Source organism: Cibotium barometz, chromosome 43 (assembly GCF_041138505.1).
Source record: "Cibotium barometz isolate CiBa-2024 chromosome 43, ASM4113850v1, whole genome shotgun sequence".
NCBI classification, from domain to species: domain Eukaryota; kingdom Viridiplantae; phylum Streptophyta; class Polypodiopsida; order Cyatheales; family Cibotiaceae; genus Cibotium; species Cibotium barometz.
Genome location: NC_141088.1, coordinates 34,805,795 through 34,823,000, shown reverse-complemented (window position 1 = coordinate 34,823,000; position 17,206 = coordinate 34,805,795). Strand labels below are relative to the sequence as shown.

The 17,206-nt window shown below is 41.2% G+C and overlaps 1 protein-coding gene across 1 annotated transcript; it reads right to left on the bottom strand.

Moving 5' to 3' along the window:
- Nucleotides 1-9,273: 9,273 nt before the first annotated feature.
- Nucleotides 9,274-15,044, bottom strand: LOC147613859 (glyoxylate/hydroxypyruvate/pyruvate reductase 2KGR-like). Its single transcript, XM_086781832.1, has 2 exons — nt 14,595-15,044; nt 9,274-9,990 (listed from the first exon to the last, which is right to left on the bottom strand). The coding sequence occupies exons 1-2, from the start codon at nt 15,024-15,026 to the stop codon at nt 9,472-9,474; spliced, it is 951 nt and encodes a 316-aa protein (XP_086637958.1). The 5' UTR covers nt 15,027-15,044; the 3' UTR covers nt 9,274-9,471.
- Nucleotides 15,045-17,206: the final 2,162 nt, after the last annotated feature.

Here is a 17,206-nt window from a genome sequence, read left to right as displayed (position 1 = left end):
CTTGTTCTAAGTATTACAAAGAACTTAGTTTTTGTTAGACACATGGTTGAGCAGGTTCTGCAAGTGAGGTTTAATCCTCAAGGATGTTTTGTGGAAGACTTCAAAAATCGGTGTCGCTTAGTTGCAAAGAGTAACAGAAATGGCAGGATGTTTACTTTAGTTGTGGACATGCCTAAGGTAAAGGCAGCCATCTTTGCGTATTGAAAAAGTGTCATGCAAATTAACATATGGCACAAGCTCATTGGTCATGTGAATATACAATGGTTAAAGTATATACAAGCCCAAAATATTAGTAGGTTTACCAAAGATTCAGGTTAATGCTATACATAAAGTATGTGAAGCATTCCATCTTGGTAAGCAGGCCAAACATGCTTTCCCACATGGAAAGCATGCCAGTGCAACGCCATTAGATGTTGTTATACATTTAGATGTGGGGGGACCGACTAAGACTGCAAAAATTGCAGGTTGCGTGTAGGTTTAGTTCATAAAGGAGAAAAGTGAGATGTTTGCTCACTTTTAGATATTTAAAGTCTTGGTCAAGAAGGAAAAAATTGTGCAAATAAAATGCCTAAGATCAAATGGTGGGGGAGAGTATTTCTCTAATGAGTTGAATGATTTCTTGAGAAAGTAGATAACCAAGAGATAGTTTACATGCAGGTACACTCTGCAACAAAATGGTGTTACAGAAAGAAAAAATAGGTGCATTGCAGAAGTGGCACGTGTGTTGATGGAAAAGAATATGCCACATTATTTTTGGACATAAGCAGTAGAAACAATTGTTGTGTACACTATGAATAGGACACCGATTATAGTTATTCATGGTATGACGCCTGAACAAAAGTTTACAGGCATAAGACCGGATTTGTCTCTCTTGAAAGTGTTTAGGTGTATTGAATATGTGCATGTTACTGAAGTAAGAACAAAGTTAGATTCAAAGGAAGAGAAATGCATCTTTATTTGGTTATGATATGGAGCAAAAAGGTTATAAATGTTATAACCCTACCACTCATGAGATGCGAGTAAGTAGAGATGTATTTGACGAGATGAGTAGTAGCTGGTATGAACTAACGGTGAAGGCAACAAAAGATGAAGATGTAAGCAATGTTGTTGATGTTGCACCATATATAGAATAGCAATCAAAGGTGCTTAGTGAACCTAGATAGTCCTCTAGCAGTGGATCCAATATCAGTCCATGGTTAGGAAGGCTGAGGACAGATGTAGGTACACATGTATCATGCAAAGGGAAGGAAAAGGTAGATCAAGCTTTTGTGTCTGCTCTATCATAGCAGGTCACTCATATGTGGTGGATGGTGACTCTAGCGGCTCTGAGCAGAGACTTGATGAGAATCTTGGCGAGCAGGCACTTAGAAATAAGAAATGGGAAGATGCCATGAATGAGGAGATGGCAACATTGGATGTAAATGCAACATGGGAGTTAGTTCCTTTGCCTAAGGAAAAGAAGGCAATTGGGTTAATAAGGTCAAGCATAATCCTGATGGTTCAGTGAATAGGTATAATGCAAGATTGGTTGCCAAGTGCTATGCTCAAACTTATGGCATTGAAGAGACATTTAGCCCGGTTGCAAGGATGGAAACCGTGAGAACTCTCATTGCTATGGCTACAGCAAACGGTTGGTCTTTACATCAGATGGATGTAAAGAATGTCTTCTTGCACAGTGATTTACAAGAAGTATACATGATGTAGCCACCAAGTTATAAGTGTGATGGACACCCACATTTTGTGTACAAGTTACACAAAGCCTTGTGTATGGCTTGAAGCAAGCACATAGAGCATGGTCAAACAAGATCGAGGAGTATCTTATTACCATTGGATTTCAGATATCTAATGCAGATTTGTCGCTTTATGTGAAAAAGATAGATAGAGGGATCATGCTATTAGTCATCTATGTGGACGACGACTTGATTACCACACTGGTGATAGTGATGTTGATATACATGATGTCAGGTGGATTTTGAAGCAGAAGTTTGAGATGAAGGATTTAGGTGAGCTGTGGTATTTCTTGGGCATAGGGATGGTAAGATCACGTTATTTGCAGAGGCAGTATGGCTTGGATAAGTTGTCCAAGTATGGTATGACAGGCTGTAAGCCTATTTTAGTGCCATTGGAGCATAGCACAAAGCATTCCACAGGTACAGGTGAGCTTTTGGAGGACCTCACTGTGTACAGACGCATAGTGGGTAGCTTAATCTACATGACCTTTACTGGCCAGACTTGAGCTATGATATTGAACTTATGAGTTAGTTTATGCTGGCTCCTAGGAAGCCACACTTGGATGTAGCTAGACGTATTCTCAAATACATAAATTCTACAGTTGATTATGGACTTTTCTATGAGGCTGGTAAAGAGAAACAGCTACATGGGTACACATATGTTGATTGGGCTGGTAGTGTTGCAGACACGAGATCTACCAGTGGTTTTATGCTTTCATTTGGGAGTGCTGTTGTGAGTTAAAGAAGTAAGAAGCAGCCAAAAGTTATCTTATTGAGTACAGAGGTAGAGTACACGAGTGCTAGCAATTTGTGAGGTAGCTTGGTTTCAAAAGCAACCAAAAGTTATCTTGTTGAGTACAGAGGTAGAGTACACGGGTGCTAGCAGCTTGTGAGGTAGCTTGGTTTCAAAAGCTACTTGGTGATATGGGTGAGCCCGTGGATAGGGCAGTTGTCATTTATTGTGACCACATGAGTAGCATACAGCCAGTAATCGAGTATACCATGCTAAAACAAAGCACAGAGATACATTATCACTTTGTGAGGGAGAAGGTTCTAGCAGGTGTGATGTCAACATAGAGGATCAGGTGGCTGACATCTTCATGAAGGCATTGGGCACAAACAATCTCCACAGGTGTAGGATCTTACTTAGAGTGCAGTGTTTGGAGTTGAGCTTGAGGGGGAGTGTTGAGATATCAAGCTCAACTAGTTCTACGGTGGACATTGATGACCCACCTAGGTGATAGCTTTTGCACTTATACCACTGGCATAGTTGGTGAGATTATGGTTGATATGCCACCAGAGAATGACATGATGTGTAACAGCCACTTTGGAGTACTAGAGTTATGGCATAGCTATAGCGCTAGCTCATATAGTCGGGTTCACACTATGGACCAACCATTTTATGTTATTATAGGAGAGTACTTTCCCTTTATGTACTCTTATCTTTTAGTTATATGATTGTAGAGAAGAGAAGAAGATAGAAGAAAATTCAGCCATCTATCGCTCTCTTTAGTCTTGCACTCTCTTGTGTGTGTGTACTTGCTTACAAGGAACTCAAGGTCTCCCTCTTTCCCGCATTCTCTTTATGCTTTTTGCATTTGCACATGGAAGGCCCAACTCTCATCATCTAAGGCTAGCTTTTCGCGCTCTTCTTTCAAGGCTAGGATGGAAATCGTGAGAGCCATCTGCAACTAAGGGATGGCCTTTACATTAAATGGATGTAAATAATTCTTTCTTACATGGTGACTTATAGGATTGTAGATACACATGATCTCTTGGAGGACCTTACTATGTATAGGTGATCTCTTGGAGGACCTTACTATGTACATGCATGTTGTAGGGAGTTTAATCTACATGACCATCACCAGGCCAGAATTGAGCTATGTTATTGGATTGGTGAGTTAGTTTATACGCCTCAAGGAAGCCACACTTGGATGCAACTTGGAGGATACTCAGGTACATAAAGTCCATAGTACAATATGGACTTTTCTATGAGATTGGAGTACAAGTATAAGTACATACATATGAAAATTTGGCTGGTAGTATCTTAGACAGACGATCTATTAGTGGTGTTATGTTTTCTATATTAAGAGGAGTGTTGTTATTAGAGTTATAGAAAGAATCAACCAATGGTTAATTTTTCAAGTATAGAGACTAAGTACAGGAGCACTGTTATGATAGCATGTGAGGTAGCTTGGATGTAGAAGCTACTTACAAATATAAATGAGTCCATGGATAGGACTATTGTCATTTATTGTGACATGTGCAATATACATTGAGGTGCATTATCACTTTGTGAGGGGAGAAGATTCTAGTAAGTGATATGAATTAGTGTTCTCTTTTTATGAGTGTATTATTAGAGTTATAGAGAGAAGGTTCTAGTAGGTGACATGGATTTGGTGTATGTCAGCACAGAGGATCTCTTCACAAAGACATTGGGAAGCTCAGCAAGTTCAAAAGCTTACTTGGAGTTAAGCTTGAGGCGGAGTATTGAGATATTGAGCTCAACTAGTGTAGATATGGGTGCACGCCAAGATGATAGATCTGCACTTACACCACTAGCATGATTAGTGAGTGATATGCGACTAGTGATTTATAGGCTATTTGGTTCATTAGAGCTATGGCATACTTATAGTGCCAGCTTATGTAATCCGGTTCACGCTATGGACCGACCTTTGTATGTTATAGTAGGAGAGTACTTCTCCTTATAGTATGTACTCTTACCTTTATGTTATGGTTGTAAAGAATAGAAGAAAATTATATCATGTGTGTTTTGTAATGAAACTCTATCATTGTGTGTTCCATTTAGTTATCTCTACATTATTGTTCATAGGTCTAATCAAACTACCTCTATGTGTGGGATGACCGACCTCTACGTGTTGAATAAGCCCTCAAATGCCACTTTTTTGGCACGCTCAACAAGACCCCTAGGACTTCATGATCTTGGTAGAGCATCCAAGGTGTTGATGGTAGTAGAATTTCTATCTCAACAATGGTGTCAAACCATGGGACAAAAACATATAATCTTTTGCTCTCGAGCACCACTACAACATTGCAACCATGTTGACTACACTTTAGTTGTTTTGTTGACACCTTGCTTCATAACAAAAACATTAAAACGATGGAATGAGATTACCCCACACAGGAGCATAATGACTTGTCACTAGAATCGGCCACACTATTTCCATCACAAATTAAGTAGTTGATAAGAGTTCAATAAGATGGAGCTAAGGGACGTAGCCCAACAACGCCTAGACTCCTACGGACATAAAGCTAGTGTGGAAACCTGATTTACCATAAGAACTTATTAAGATAAGGGAACATATGAATAACACTATACCAATACCTCGTAAATAGGTTGGTACCATGTGACCTAAAATTCAACATTGTACAGAGTTATACAAGGCTCTTGTACTTCAACTAGGAGAGCAGCTTGCACAGTTAACAGTTTTTAATAACAGAAATAGGGAATATAAGGTGTCAATATTGTGACGAAAAAAGCCAATGCAAGAAATATTGTCAACAGCACAAATGTAAAAGATATCATGAGCAAGAGAGAGAGAGAGAGAGAGAGAGAGAGAGAGAGGTATTAATGTCGGTAGAATGCAACATGAGGTAGAGAGAGAGGTATTAACGTCGGTAGAATGCAACATGAGGGCACAAACTCAGTACTAATTCTTGGAAATATCAGAAGTATATATGCAGAAACCACCAAGAACATTTACAAAGCTAGCACAAATGAGTTTACGAAGCTTGATAAAGTAAAGAAGGAACTAAAGAATTTCTCAAAGTTCTTGAAGGAAGCAAGGAAATATAGCACAATAGGGGAAACCATTAGCTATATGCAAGCATCATCAAAATAGAAGAACTAAAATATAGCACAATAGGGGAAACCATTAGCTATATGCAAGCATCATTTAAATAGAAGAACTGAAAAGTAATGTTGAAAATACACCTAGCAAAAACAAAAAAAGCTATCAAAAAATTATGTTAGCATAGAATCAGATGAGGAATCAGATGAGGAAGAATTCTTATGTGAAGAAGAAGCCAAAGATGATGATGAAGTTGACTCTACACTTCAAAAACAAGAAGATAAGTAAACGACATAAACATCAAGAAGCAAGATAAGGCCTCAAAAGTTCTAAATCCACCACTCCTCAAAAGTGATGTTCTTAATCAACATAACTGGGAAACAAACCAGAAGGAGAATTAGAATGTGACAAGATTTGACGGCATACAAGAAGACCAAAAAGGGAAGAAAACCCCATGAGTATCCTCACATATACCTAACTCCAAGACACACAAGTGTCATATTCTCTCTTTTCATCACCATGACATTATGTAAACCAAAAAACAACAAGAATGGAGGATCATATTCATCAAAAAATAGATGAAGAGGATCAGACTAATGCCTTAAAAATAAGTACAAATACAGTCGACCTAGGGAAAAAGAACGCAACCATCCAAGAGGATCAGCCAAGCAATCGGATGATTCTCGTATATCCAGCACATTTGTAAAAAGCAAGCTTGTGAATAGTTCTGACCCATCACTAGCATAACCAGATCAGACTAATGAATCAGCATATCAAGCAAGCAATCACACTCCCTCCAGAGTCGATGTGACTAAGACCTTGAGCAAAGATTCTCATGGTCAAACTTGCAATCCTACCCAGATCCAATTAAAGAGTCAATATCACAAATTGACAATGATTAAGGGTTCATTCTAAGCACAGAGAGATGATGCAACTGACATGGAACATGCAAGATAGGATGGATCATCACGGTCTAACCATTGCATCAAAGGATGCTGATGTTGTGAATGCATGCCCGATGAGAAATCCGAACTAGTATACCTTCTCACACCAACATTTGCACAAAAGGCAATGGGACACTTCTTCAAAAAATATCCAACTATGGTGTTTCTACCACAACCTACAAAAACTTATGTGGTAGATCATCAAATATGGAACATATGGTTGTTCAGATGTAGCACTGTAGTCATCAAGATAGTTCGATCCGATGGATCCATTACAATCCTTCAATAATTCCAATCTGAAGGAGCCTCAAGAAGGTTTCCCTAGTACCAACAATGGGTTGTATCATGGTTCCCTTGGCATTGGCAATGAGCACAATACAATTGTTGTCTAGGCCTTAGTAGTGGACACTCTGTGCTTGCATGGTTTTAGCGGTAGAAAATTGCACACCAAACCATATCTCTCTGCAGAAACAAATGTGGGTGTACCACTTGAGAAACTAGCTTGGGTTGAGGTTATCCTTGGCCTCTTGACCCTGCCCACTGTTGGTTGATTTGGTTGAGAAACTTTTCTGCCAACTCATTCATGCCCATGTCCTTGACTAGGACTCTAGGTGGTGTCGGTTGGGCACCCTTAGACATTGAGGCTTTGGATGATGTGTCCCTATCTCTTGGTTTAGGTGGATGATGTCTTGCGGATTGTGTAGGGTTTGGATGATGTGTCCCCTATCTCTTAGCTTGGCTGGACGATGTCTTGCAAATTGTGTACAAGGTCTATTGCCTCATGGAAACATTTATCAAAGATGTAGTGTCTAGACCTATAGAGATGATCATGAAGCCTTGTGCTTAAGACTGATCATAAATACGATAAGTCATCTAGTCTCTCAAAGGCTACATCTCATGTGGAGATACTTGGCTCTCTAGCAATATAGTCCCGCATTGTTTCTCCCTCCGCTTGCTTGAGCTTAAAGTAGATCTATGCAATGGGGCCCGAGTGAGTGAGAATCCCACAATGAATGTGTCTCATGATCTCAAAGTTGGCCTTTTCAATTGAGTTTAGAGACCTAAATCACTGGCATGCTTTACCTTCAAGGCCAAGTCCGAATGAATAGATCTTGGCGGGATTATCAATCCTTCCCATGGCCTCACAAATTTGATTGAGCTTCTCTAGATACTGAATGGGATCGCCAGTTCTATTAAACTTGGTAGAAGCTTCTATAATGGGCTTCTTGACGAGGTGGGACTTATGCTTGCACTATGTGCGCTTATTGTTGGGTGTTTTGTGTCCCTAATGGTACATCAAAAGAGACATGTCCCAATTGTCATAACTACAACTGTTGGGCTTCTTGGTGGTCGTCGTCAACTTGGGACACACCAAACGTTTGAGACAATGTGGCATCAGACGTGGTTTGTGACCACTTCTTATGGAAAAGTGATGCTGATTGAGACCTCGTGGTTTCGATTTTCTATAATTTCAAGTAGTTTATGCATAGTTGTGCCTATGGATGAACAGGGACCTCACAAGTACACATGATCAACTTGCAAACATCTTCACCAACCCAATGAGCCAAGTTCACAATGTTCAAGAATCACCCAAGAGTTTGTCCAAATCCCAAGTAGCACCAGAAATTTTGAATAACTCAAAATCAATAAGAAATTCGAAAAAAAAAACAAAATCTTTAGAGAAGTGTCATCATAGGGCTAAGAGTGGTCTAACAGAGCAAAAACCCGTCACAGTGCGTAGAGGGCCTAACTCAAAATCTATAAGAACCTTTAGAGAAGTGCGACCTTGGGACTAAGAGTGGTCTAACATAGCAAAAACCCGTCACAGTGTGTCCTCACTAGTCAAACACATACCTCAATTCACTTAAAAAGATTTGTCCACGCCCAAGTTCACTACGCTCTATAAGATAAAAAATCTTGCATTTTAGGATAAAGAATCATTAAACGCAAGAGAAGGCCTTGCATTCCCATACACTTTTTTTTAATGCTATGTTAATTATAATGGCCAAATTTTAGAGAGAAATCCTAACTATGTTGATTATGACACAATCTTGACCACCAAGTTTTGTTTAACACAACAAAAGGCCAACTTAACTCTGTTTAGCCCAACTCTTCTCGCAAAGGCACACTCAACGGAGTAGCTTTTTACCACTCTTCCCCCACACAAGGTGCAAAGTCTTCCTTTGGAGCTATCAATCAAAAATTGTGAGAGAAAAAATCTTAGTTATAGAACACCCTCGATAATTACGTTATCAAATAACAATATTATGAACCCTCTACCAATGACTCTGATAATGCACCCTAGATGATTCCTTCATTAAACTTTGAGATATATTGGTAGTATCAAGACCTTTGTGTAGGTGCTAAAAGGTTCAATCTATGCAAGAAACCCTTGATTTAGGTTGAACTTATTTCCAAATTCATATTCTATCACTCTTTACATATAAACTCTTCTTCTTTACAAGAGGTGCTTTCTTTTGTGTAAACACATTTTCTTTTACATGATGTCTTCCTACATATGATCTAGTAAACAGACTCCCATAAATAGGAATAACTTTAACAGCTTGTCACCTTGGACCTGATAACCACACTCATCTAGCCATTGGTTCCTTGGAAGATATGTAAGGCACCTAATGCACCTCCTTGGGACACATTTGGACCAAGCTACTCAATTATGTTAACACGGCCATCCTAGAAACGAACTGATTGTACAGCCTCGTTCATGCCTCCAGTGACCCACGACCATGACGGTTAGAGATAGCTTCATTCTTGAAATGAGAAAAATGGATAATTCAAATGCATGACCTTCACCTCTTTACATTATTATGATATATATGTCCTGAATTCACAGCTTGCACTTTAAAATGAGCAAAAGCAATTTCTGCATATGGTGCCAAGCTTATGGTTCTGGTGAAGGGCTACAATTTATTCCCTTTGTGGACAAGGGAAGAATAACAAGAATCTCCGATAGTCTTACCCCTGGTTTCAAACCACAGGGGTTAACAAGGGCAACCCCAAGAAAAAAGCATCTAAATTATCTAGAACAAGTTTGGCCATAGCTGTTTTAGTTTTCCAAGTGACGGTTCCAGCATGTGGGCTCAGCACCACATTGTCCATTCTCAACAGCTCAGCAGGAACAATGGGTTCATTCTCAAAGACATCAAGACCAGCTGCTCCAAGTCGCTTCTCCACAAGTGCTTTGACAAGTTCGGGCTCATCAACCACTGAGCCACGGGCAATGTTGATGAGCGTTCCCTCTGGTCCCAACGCATCAAGTACTTCACGCCCAACAAGATGCTTTGTATCTTCAGATAAAGGGCATGCAATAACAAGAACATCAGAATTGGCAGCCAGGTCTAAAAGCTTCGGATAGTAGACATAGGATACACCAGGCTTTTCTGCTCTCCCATAGTATGAAACAGTGCAATCAAAGCCCTCTGACCTTCTTGCAATCGCCATTCCAATTCGCCCAAGACCAACAATACCAACTCGCAAGCCACTTGCCTGAAGCCATCATTAAATTCCAAACTAGCTCAAACAACCAGAACTCTCAGTTCTGGCAGTAAAAAACAAGTACTCATATGCTTTTACTTGTGTCATTATGTATTCCTGTTTTTGTTTAGAACAGGTTAAATCTAATCGAGCTCTGCTCTTTACTGCTAGACTTCATAATAGTCACAGTACCATTAGGATATGATCATAGACTCAGCAAATGAGAGTGCAGAGAGACAGAGGAAGTACAATTAGGTTCAGCCAAGAGATGGGCTAAAAGGTCCTAGACCCATGCTGCAGCCTCAATTTGTGTGTTAATTTTCTTTATTTGATTTGAGATTACTCAAGTGAATTACTTAGATCTTGTAAGGCAGTGCATTTTGGGGTAATCTGAGGCAGCTCACTCGAAACAATCCATACGTTCGAGATCTGATTAATTTAGAGAGTCGCCACAGACTGCTAGGTTTGCTTTTTGCTTATGTGCATAATGGATTGGTTACATGGTCATAGATAACCATATGCAGAAGAAGAAAGCCTCAGTGCTTGATATACCATGAAGTACTCAGCTCAACTCCATTGTTCAATAGCAGGCCATGAAATGAGAGACTTGTTTCCATGAATACTAAGAGTACACTAGCTTCTGGAGTTAACTAGCTTTTGAAGCAGGCTAAAAAGAGAGAGGGGCTGAGAAACAAAAAAAATCCAAGGACTACTTTTCAAACCAGAAAATCCGAGGGAATTGTTCTTCTTTTGAGATGATACATACATGTGATCTTTTGAAAAAGAAAAAAACCCCTCAAAAAATAATCCAAAAGTGAAATACTAGCACTTTTCCAAACAACTTTGACCAAAAAGGCTTGCTCAAAGACGGGAAATCAAGTGACAAAAAACAAGTTCCATAGCTTATGAAAATAGGTTCCTTCTTTACGACCTTCACAGAGTAGGGAATGGTCATTGGGACGACCATTCCTGCCAGTCAAGGCAACTGCCATAGCCGAAGGCCTTAGGTGGAAATGATCGAATCAACGATCGTTCCCGGTCAATCTTGGCTGCTGGGAACTACAGTAGGTATGGCTGCAGTACATACGGCCATTATACAGGTATGGTACGAGACTTCAACACATCAGCAGGTGGAATTTCAGGATGACAGTTGATCGGTCAAAGTTTACAGGTTGGTGCAGAATGTAGTCAACCAATGTCCATGACGAAGGGAGAGTGCCCCTGCAAAAATAAAACAGGAGGCAACACAACAAGCTCCGTAGTTCTATGATCTTTCTTATGGCCTACACCAAGAGGGATCACCCAAAGAAAGACAAATCAAGGAATGCAGAACAAGTTCCATGATTCCAGCATCTAGCTCCATCGTTCAAGCTTCTTCCTCGAGACCGTCGTGGTCTTGGGCCATAAGAGCGATGATATGAGCATGAACCCCATCAATGGCATTTCATTGAGGCTGTAAAGGAAATTCCTTCAGAGCGGATTATGCAAACTTGCATGTCATATCATTTTTCAGGTTACTAAGATGTTAGCACCTTACAGTTTCATGTGATTGTGTGAGTGCGTTCCATGAATTAACGCTGAAGAGCATGCACCCCCCCAGGGCCCCATTGTGCGCCTACCTCCCACCCCTTCACCCCCTCTTCCTGTCCAGGGCTTTGCCCCTCTGCCTCTCCATCGCTATCAAGGGGTTGCGGAATTCCAAGGGCCAGGACAGCCAAGGTGAAGGTGAAAGGTCAAGAACCAGATTTTATTTGCAGATTTGCATGCATAAGAGGCCCAAAAGAGTCTTCTACACTGCCCTTGGATTGGTGGATTCCCAGCCGACATACGGACTGTTAGAACTTAGAATTTGTGCATCTCTATGTTATGAGGTTACCCTATTTTATGGGTATTTTATATATCTTTTCCCTTGTGTAGCTAGTCGTGAGCTGTCGGCCTGTTCCAGAGGCAGTCGGCCAAGTTCACATCTTCTCTATATAGATAAGGCAGCTCCTCATTGCTCACTTGATCAACCCATTCCCTTGCACATTGTTCAACACCTCTAGTGGCTATCGCCATTGTAAAGCTTGTTGCTATTATAAAAGGTGATCTTGTCCAACTCTCTCCATCTTCTCTACTCTCTCTCTCTTGTTCAGTTTATGCTTCCGCTTGTGCATTCTCCAACATGATATCATTCGCTTAGGTTCAGGCTGCTCCATCCTTCTGCAAACTGCTCGCCGTCTTCAACTTTGCTATGCGTTTTGCTTCAATAGCTTCTCCGGCTGCAGATCAGTCTCCTACAGTGGTTGCGTTTATGTACCTTGCTGCGTTTTCTGGTCCAGCCAGGATCTGCTTGCTGTCGCCCAGCCCTCAAGGCTGCGTTTCGCTCTACAGATGCAGGTTGTGAAGTGTTTTGGCTGCGTTTTCTGCATCAGCATCTGTTTGTGGTGAGTTTCTTGCATGTGGTGTTGCCAAACCAGTGGCACTACTTTTTCTTCCTCCACGAGTCCTTGCCCTTCCGGTAAGAGGTTCCCGGTTGTTCTAGGACTGTTTTTGCTGCTGTCCAGCCTCTCTCTCTCTCTCTCTCTCTCTCTCTCTCTCTCTCTCTCAGATTTGAGAGGGGGCTGATTGGTTCTGGAGCCTCGCTTCATTGGAAAGCACTTGAGAGGAGTTTTGGAGTGCTGAGATTTGGGTACTTTGTTGCTGTGGATATGGGTTCCCTCTTGGAGGAGGCATCTATCCTTGTTTCTCAAGAGCAGGTAAGGTTCCCTCCTAGTGGAGAGGATCAGGCACTTGTTAAGTGCAGCACACAAGACGGTGTCCCTGTCCGTCTTCTGGAAAACAGGTTCATTTGGCCAAGGATTGCAAACCCAAAGGTACAGCCCTAGCCAGGACCAAGTTTTCAAAGGGGGGCAATGATCATATACAGGATAATGACTCAGATTCTACTAGTAACACACTAGGGCTCCCAGGGCGCTTCCGGACCAGGAGGACCCAGATGGTGTACTTCTCTAGTATACATGTAGTTTCCTCCATGTGCTTCCAGCCAGAGGAGGCTTGTGGGTAGGAGAGGGGGCTAATTACAGCTCCACTTTTACTGGTGCATGGGATCCGTGATTCGGAGTTCCAAGCATTAGACATCTTGCAAGGCATGGTTATCTTTTGTGTAGCAGAGATAATGAATTGGATCTGTTCCGAGTTCATTGTTCGAGGCTTTTGGGACATGATGTGTTTTCCACACACTATTGGGAAAAGCAAAGTTCCTTCTTGTTCATGGTGGCATTTTGTTTCGAGGAAACAGGTTGGCGGGTGCTGTCTCTGAGGTGACTCCAATATTCGCGGTGCTGGAGGGTCCATGGTTGTATCTTCATCAGCTTATCTTCTTCAGACTCTTGCACACTATGAGCTGCAGAGGGGGTGTTAGAATTTGTGCATCTCTCTGTTATGAGGTTACCCTATTTTATGGGTATTTTTCCCTTGTGTAGCTAGTCGTGAGTTGTCGGCCTGTTCGCTGAAAATGATGAAGCCCAGGTGAAGGTAGAGCAACCATCAGCTTCTGTCCAAAAAATGCAGCAACCAGAGGGCTGCAAATCTGAAAACAAACTCAGAGAAGAAGGGCTGTAGACAGGGCAGAATATGGGGCAGCAGGAAAACGCTGATCCTAGAACAATGATACCATGATAGAGTGTGCACAGAGCGGAAGCAAAGGGAGCACTAGAATGTGCTGAACTGAGAGTGCAAGAGAGAGAGAGAGAGAGAGAGAGAGAGAGAGAGAGAGAGAGATATGAAGCCAAAAAGGCTGAATATACTGCAGTGAATACAATCCCGAGCAAGAGACCTAACAGTCTCATAAGTGAAGGATACAAAAGGGAGCCAATGTGTAACACATGAACCACACAACTCAAGAAATGAAGATATGAATAGAAGAGGCCAGCCCACCTATTTAAAGGTAAGGAGCTGGCTGGAGCTACAGGAGCTGGCTGGCTGGAGCTACAGGAGCTGGCCAACTGGACATCAGCACCCGAACTGGGAATAAATACAAGGAAAAATAGGGGAAAAATAAGGATGGCCAGCCCACAACCAAGGGCCATAAAAAGGGAACAAATATGGACAGCATACAGGGATGAAATGCTAACACCAACATCATGTGGTCCGAATCTCCTTGAAGCTTCCCCCACTGACCGCGGAGGGTCTGAATGATGTTTCACCATATGGCATGGATGGACTCCGTTGGGGGCCAAGGAGGGAGTTCTTCTTAAACAACAACTTCCACAGGATTGTTGATGTCCCCAGCTTCCCAACAAGGAATTTGCAGCATTTCTCTCATCTAAGAGGTGAGTGGGAGCATCAAGATATGACCGTCATTGATAGGAAAAATTTCATGCTTGCAGGTAAAAAAACCATCGAGAAACCTGTTGTATATTCCTAGCATTGCTGATGTGTGGCGTGCACAAAGCTCGTAGATCAACCATGCTGTGGAATGCTGGTGTGGCCGACTCCTAACGACAGTGGCGGCCAGGGATGGGCACCCATTCCCGCATGGCCCTCGTGGCTGCAGTCGATCCACAACCTGCTGACATCCCCGCATCGATTCCCTACGTCTTGAAACATGAAGAGCCATGAGAACAGGGGCATACCTTCTTGGCAAGGGGGAATGACTGAATGGCCCAATGCCCATCACGGACATAGCGATCAGCCGGGCAGAGGCGGCGGAGGGCGGCAAGCATGAGCAGGATGGCCAGGTCAGCAACGTCGTCTGTGAGGACGCCGGGGGTGTTTGTGACGCGGATGCCACGCTGGCGACAGTAGTCCAGGTCGATGCTGTCCACGCCCACGCCGCTCTTGCAGATGAGACGGAGGCCCGGCAGGGACTCAAGGAGCTCGCGGGTCACCTGCCTGTTGCACACCAGGGCACGAATGGAGGAGGCGGCGGCTGCCCAGCCCGGATCCTCCCACATGCGGATCGCTTTGTAGCGCTCCTCCAGCTGCTCCTGCATGCCCGGCACCATTGGTCTCTGCAGCAACACGGCCGGCCTCTGTTGCGGCTCCGAGCTGCCGTCGGACGCCATTTTGAGTTTTGGGAATTTAGAGTTTGGCGTCGTTTTGAGTTATAAATTTACCTTCAAATTTTTGCAAATTTGCCAAAAATACCTCCATTTTATAGAGGGGGGATTGGTTCAAATCAAACTTGGTTTTGTCAACCATCAAGAGCTATCACTGAACAATTTTGTTCAAAGATTCATATTTGTATATTTTCTTAACATCGCATGTTAGTATGGAGAGTACAAGAAATCTACTGGTTAATCGAATTGATTTCAACGAATATTTCCTGAAATCATACATAACCTTAAGAAGCAAGAAAAGCTTCAGCATAACATGCAAACGAAAATAGCATAGCACTACTAAAAAATAGCATAGCACTACTAAAAAATAGAAGTGCTATGAAGTCTTTCGTAAAATTCTTGGTGGTGCTTTTTTTACCCTCGTATGGCTTGAAAAGATTGATATTGTTGTTTAGCAAATTCATTTAGTCCAATGGTAACCATGGGCAAGCCAACTCTCCCCTAAGAGAAGAGCGACTGGAACTGAGAGTGAGCAATAGATAGTGCCTTATTACTCATAGTAGATCAAAAATTGTTGATGATAAGCAAAGGACCAAAGTCTCATATGAGGTTTGCTCATAATAGAACTATTTTCCTACTTAGAGTAGAGTTGTCACACGGTACACCAAATCTATTAATATTTATAATGGCATCACCCATGATGTTAACATGATTTGGTATGACACAAAGATAACCAAGCATCCTCGAATTATCTAAGAGGGTAGAATAATATTTTAAAGAGAGCTTAAAATATATTATTGAGTTTGCAATTGTCCTCAATCGCGCGGGTTTGTTAAGAAGAACGGAGGATCTCAGGGAAAGCACGAAAATATTTCTCAGGTACCCATCTTGTATCTTCCCAAGGATGATTTTGAAAAGTCACCAAGTATTTAATATATTTATTTCAGTTCAAGTTGATGTAATCTGTTGATCGTGGAATCAAAATTTCTTCCTCCCGGGTCAATAAGAGGTGGATCCTCATACACAGGATAAGTGGGAAGTGATCCCTTGAAGGGTTTTAGCAAACTCACATGAAATGAGTTATGAATTTGCCAATGAGAAGGTAATTCTAATCTGTAAACAACATCATTAGTTTTGTGGGTCACCTTAAAAGGTCCATAAAATCTTGGGGCGAGCTTAACAACTGGAAATTTCTCCAACACTCTTAAGTCTGCGTTTTTTAATTCTCAAAAGAACAAAATCTCCAATTTCAAAAGAGATAACTTTACGTTTGCGGTTTGCTTTCTTAACATATTGCTCTTAAGAATGTGTAATAGAATGTCTTACATCATTCAAAATGCTACTAAAATCGACAGTGAATTGATCTATAACTTCGATTTTGTGGGGAAAAGTCTAGTAGTCGGGATAGGCAAAGGTTTTTCCATATACAACGTCAAAAGGTACTCGACCACTAGCCAAATGAGAAGTTGAGATAGTACTATTGGTAACCTAAGTTTGTCCATTCGTTTCCGGATGGAAAGCTATAGAGAAATCTATCTTAGTGTAAGATTCCTCCCCAGCCTCTCAAAATGTCCAGCAAATTCCCTTGTAATCAATTCCCTTTTCTGAAATATAAGAGATCTTGTCTCTGCCTGTTTTGGCATAGAGAGAGAAAATATTCTAGAGAGAGAATATTCAGATTATGAATATTTTTGGATCGAAAAATAACTCATCTTATTAAAATAAGTTCCCCTGAAACAGAAATTTAAAAAGAACTTTCCAATGTGCAATTAGAATTAATTGAAAATGGATATGAAGGACCTTAGCCTAAGGGTCTAGATTTTCAAAAAAATTTAGATTATGGTCCAATTAAGGTTCCTATGGGCCAATAGCATCAATCCATGTGTAGGGAGGAGATAAATCCTATTTGTAAAAGAAGATACCCAAAAATGAGTAAATGCTCACATAAGATGAAGAGTTGAATATGTACAAGGTTTATTAGTAAAAAACTATGAGTAATATCAAAAAAATGAGATAAATTGAGTATCCAAAAATGAGTAAATGCTCACATAAGATGAAGAGTTGAATATGTACAAGGTTTATTAGTAAAAAACTATGAGTAATATCAAAAAAATGAGATAAATTGAGTATCCAAAAATGAGTAAATGCTCACATAAGATGAAGAGTTGAAAATGTACAAGGTTTAT